This window comes from Octopus bimaculoides, chromosome 5 (genome assembly GCF_001194135.2).
Source record: "Octopus bimaculoides isolate UCB-OBI-ISO-001 chromosome 5, ASM119413v2, whole genome shotgun sequence".
NCBI classification, from domain to species: domain Eukaryota; kingdom Metazoa; phylum Mollusca; class Cephalopoda; order Octopoda; family Octopodidae; genus Octopus; species Octopus bimaculoides.
In genome coordinates, this window is record NC_068985.1 from 78,647,706 (window position 1) to 78,652,316 (window position 4,611).

Consider the following 4,611-nt stretch of genomic DNA (forward strand, 5'->3'; position numbering starts at 1 on the left):
TATACACACACACACACACACACACATGTATATAAAGAGTGTGTAGTGTTATATAAGTAATATTTCAAAAATTTAACAAAAACACAGCAAATAGAAAATTTAACAAAATATAACAAACAGAAAATTCATAGCTATTTCCTCATCAGTCAATGTCCAAAAGAACCGTAGAATTTTGCAACATTAAAAGGCATGAAACTATAAGGATCTTTTGGACATTGACTGATAAGGAATTAGCTACAAATTACCTGTTTGTTATGCTTTATTAAATTTTCCATTTGCTGTGTTTTTGCTAAATTTTTTAAATATATAAATATTTATCATCATCATCATTGTTTAACATCCATCTTCCATGCATGCATGGGTAAGACAGTTGACATAGCCGGCCAGATAGAAAAACGACCCTAGGCTACTGTGTCTGTTTTGGCAGGGTTTTATGGCTGGATGTCCTTCCTAACACCAACCACTCTGCAGAGTGGACTCAGTGCTTTTTACATGGTGCTAGTACAGGCGAGGTTAGTTTAGGCATGATTTTTACAGCTGGATGTATGTATATATGTATATATATATATATATGTGTATATAAGGCAGACAAACAAGAATAACAATAACATTATAGCAATCAGTATACAGCGACTGGCACACAGAAGATTGATTCAATAACCACTGCTACAATAACAAATGCTATCCAAAACAACATTACCAGATTCAGTTGGCAAGAGGACTATGTCTTTACAGAGATATTCCTGTAGGGACTGAGTTGTCTGATGTCCAAAATACCAATCTTCAATATCAGTTTCATGGTCTTCCACTAGACGGATACACTGTTGGGAAGTAACCAGAAAATGGCATAAGAAACACAATGTAACATACAACAATATGAGGAGGGGAGAGAAAAAAAACTAAGTTTCTCTAGATAATGTCATTATTTGCTAGATGGAAATAGACAAAATATTCTTAATCAAGAAGCTTACTTCTCAACTACATGGTTCCGGGTTCAGACCCGTTGCATGGCACCTTGGGCAAGTGTCTTCTACTATAGCCTTGGGCCAACCAAAGCTTATAAGTGAATTTGGTAGACAGAAACTGAAAGAAGCCTATCGTGTGTATATATATATATATATATATATATATATATATATATATATGTATATTTGTATGTGTGTGTGTCTGTGTTTGTCCTCCTGACATCACTTGACAACCGATGTTGGTGTGTTTACATCCCTGAAACTTAACAGCTCGGTAAAAGAGACCGATAGAATAAGTACTAGGCATACAAAGAATAAGTCCTAGGGTTGATTTCTTTGACTAAAGGTGGTGCTCCAGCATGGCTGCAGTCAAATGACTGAAACAAGTAAAAGAAAGCCCACAATTTCACATTAACACAGTTCTTACCCTATGAGGCTAACCGCAACACCAGTACTTGTCCTGGCACTGATTTTCTATATATCATTAGTGGGAAGATAAGTCTCTGTTATCTCTAGCGGTCAAGCATCCCTCATTGACGAGACCAAGGAAAGTTGAAATTATGTGATCTGGTGGTTTCAGCACTGGAGATGGTGGGGATTTATTTCCCTGCTAGTTTAAGTAGGGGTAAGTAATTCTTACCTAGGCATACATTGGTTAGCATTATTTTTTAGTGCCTAATCACTGAACACAATTGTACTCAGCATCTCTCCCATAACTTGATTAATATTACTTTTGCCTTGCTACAGGAATAGCTCTGTGGTTAACAAGTTTACTTGTTAACCACATGGTTTTGGGTTCAGTTCTACTGCATGGAACCTAAGGCAAATACCTTAGGCTGAAACTGAAAAAAAAGCCCTTCATATGTTATATTTGTGAGTGTAGTGTATGTGTGTGTATTTGTGTCTCCTTGTCTAGCCATCACATGACAGTTGTAAATGAGTGTCACCTTCATACAAGCAGTGTCATCATTTCCAATATTCTGCACAAACATGTCTGGCCATGGTGAACATTACCTTGCTTGGAAACAGGTGAAGGTTTGTGACAGGAAGGGCATCTGGCTATAGACAATTTGCTTCAACAAACTCCATCCAACCCATGCAGACATGTATGTTTTGATACTTTATCTTTTAAATGTTTGCTGTGTTGAATGTAGTGATACTTAATTATTGCTTATCATGTGGATCAAATTTAAAATTTTTATATAATTTTTTTTTAAATGGTTCATTTATATTTTCCCAATAAATATAAAGTTGATAATCCTACATCCAAAGCACTTGGGATTGGAAGTGTTTTACATTTCAGATTACTTTTTGCTGCCTTTTGAAATCATTGTATATTTGCATCTATGAAATGGAACATGTTATCCATTATATTTTATAATACAACTTATAATACATACAACATAAACAGAGTTCTGTATAAATACAGCTTGATCAGTTACACACAACATTTAACAGTTTTCTTTTGGCAACTTTCACTCCTCATCCCAATAAATCTATTATACTTTAACTTCAGCTTGTCAAGTATATAAAGAAACCATATGTCACTATGTCACTTTTGCTTTTTATGCTTCAATTTTATGTTCACCTACGATAAATAACCCTGGTTCTTTAAAAGAAAGAAAGAAAAAAAGCCTTTTTTAGCACTTTCAAGAGTTTTCACTTGGAAAATTTTGGATTTTAAAGGTTTTCAGATAAAAGATTATCAACAATAGAGATATATTAATTCAGTCATCTCTGTATGTGTATATGCAGAAAGCTATATCTCAAACTGTGGAGGGAACCTGTAGAAGAGGTAAACTCAGGAAGACGTGGAATGAGGTGGTGGAATATGATCCTTGGATGCTGAGCCTCACAGAGGTGATGACAAGGGACCACACCTTTTGGCAACTTGCTGTGTTTGAGAAGACATGTCAAGTTAAGTGAAAGCATAGTCATGGCCAGTGACACATGAAAGGCACCCATGCTGGTGACATGTAGGAGGCACCTGTGCCGGTGAAACGTAAGAGACACCCAGTACACTGTGGTGTGGTTAGTGTTAGCCACAGAAGCCAAGCCAAAATGGACTGGAGCCTGGTGCAGCTCTCTGGTTTACCATCCCCAGTCAAACCATCTTACCCATGCCAGCATGGAAAACATGCTAAATGATTACGTGACTCTCCTATATGTTGAATTTCTGTGACTGTTGCCTCAGAGAGTGTATAACCATGATTACCATCTAGTAAGAATAAGAAACTTCACTTCTTGGTTTGGTTACAATTTTTTTATTCAATATAAAGTAATTTCTCACTAGCTGTACTTCTTGGTGATGTTCTATATTACTCTCTCTTGCTCTTTCTTATAAAATAATTACAATATTTTTAATATTTAGCATTTGTCTTCTATGTAATCATAGACAGGCTGTTTCAAAATTTCTGTTTCCTCATCAGTGTAAAGCAATTCCATATGTTAATGTATATATTTGATAGTTCGTGTTTGAAAATCATGCAGATATTTCCTTCTGGAACTACTTATGAGATAATCGAAATTTTGAAGCAAATCTGTCATTACAAAGAAGGTAACTGCTAAATATTAAAAATATAACATTTTTTAACTGTTTTATAAGCGAGAGAGAGATAGAGCAATATAAAACATTGTCAACAAATAATCTTCCATGAAAAGAAGCCACTGAGAAATGAATTTGTATATTAATTTAGCAATTTGTTTTGCTGAATCTTTGTTGAGTTTTAATGAACCAATGATTGTACCGTGGTTGTTCTAAAAAGTTAATTACCTCTTCCTCTATAACGTTACAAGATTGTTTCAATTCATTTTGAAAACAATGAAGAATTTACAGGGATTTAATATAATAAATTTTTAATTAACATGCTTATAATATAACTTAGCCAAAAAGTGTTAAGTATATAACTTTATAAAGGTTCTTGTACAAAATTATGATGGAATGCTATTATAATTTACTAATACAAATGTTTTAAAGTATGAGGTTATGCATCACAAAACTAGCTGCTAGTGTTATCTCCCTTCGCACTGGAAACTAAACTGTTAATTTGCCACCTTTGATGGTATATCACAGTTTACAGTCACAAATGTAGCGCAAACAAATTCAAAGATATAAGCTCCAGCAATGCAACAAGCAATCAGTGAATGATAAAACCTGAAGTGACAATGTTTACTCACCTTTCTATGCAAGTCTGATACTTCCACAGAGGGTGTGTCCCAAAGGTCTTCAGGAATTCCAAGGTCCACTTTTACACCTTTCTCTCTGAAACAACCAGCCAAGAAGAATATTTCCAATACATGAAAATCATCAATTTATTATTTTGAAAATTTTTCAGTCATCAATTTTATGACTCTGAGCATCAATTATGGTAAACTACTACACTTTCTTTTATTCTTTTACTTGTTTCAGTCATTTGAATGTGGTCATGCTGGAACACTGCCTTTAAGGGTTTTAGTCAAACAAATCAACCCCAGAACTTTTATTTTTAAGCCTAGTACTTATGCTATCAGTCTTTTTGCCAAACCGCTAAGTTACAGAGACATAAACACACCAATACCAGTTGTCAAGCAATGATGGGGAGACAAATAGTGACACAATGGCACAAACATATATATATATATATATATATATATATATATATATATA

General features: G+C 34.4%; 1 protein-coding gene across 1 annotated transcript in view; it reads right to left on the minus strand.

Moving 5' to 3' along the window:
• LOC106870607 (protein canopy 4) overlaps positions 1-4,611 on the minus strand; it is a 26,218-nt gene that overhangs the window by 10,168 nt on the left and 11,439 nt on the right. Inside the window, exons 4-5 of the mRNA XM_052967810.1 lie at positions 4,143-4,227; positions 701-821 (exon numbers count right to left, since the gene is read on the minus strand). Coding sequence (XP_052823770.1) covers positions 701-821; positions 4,143-4,227 — 206 coding nt within the window. The remainder of the gene's footprint in view (positions 1-700; positions 822-4,142; positions 4,228-4,611) is intronic.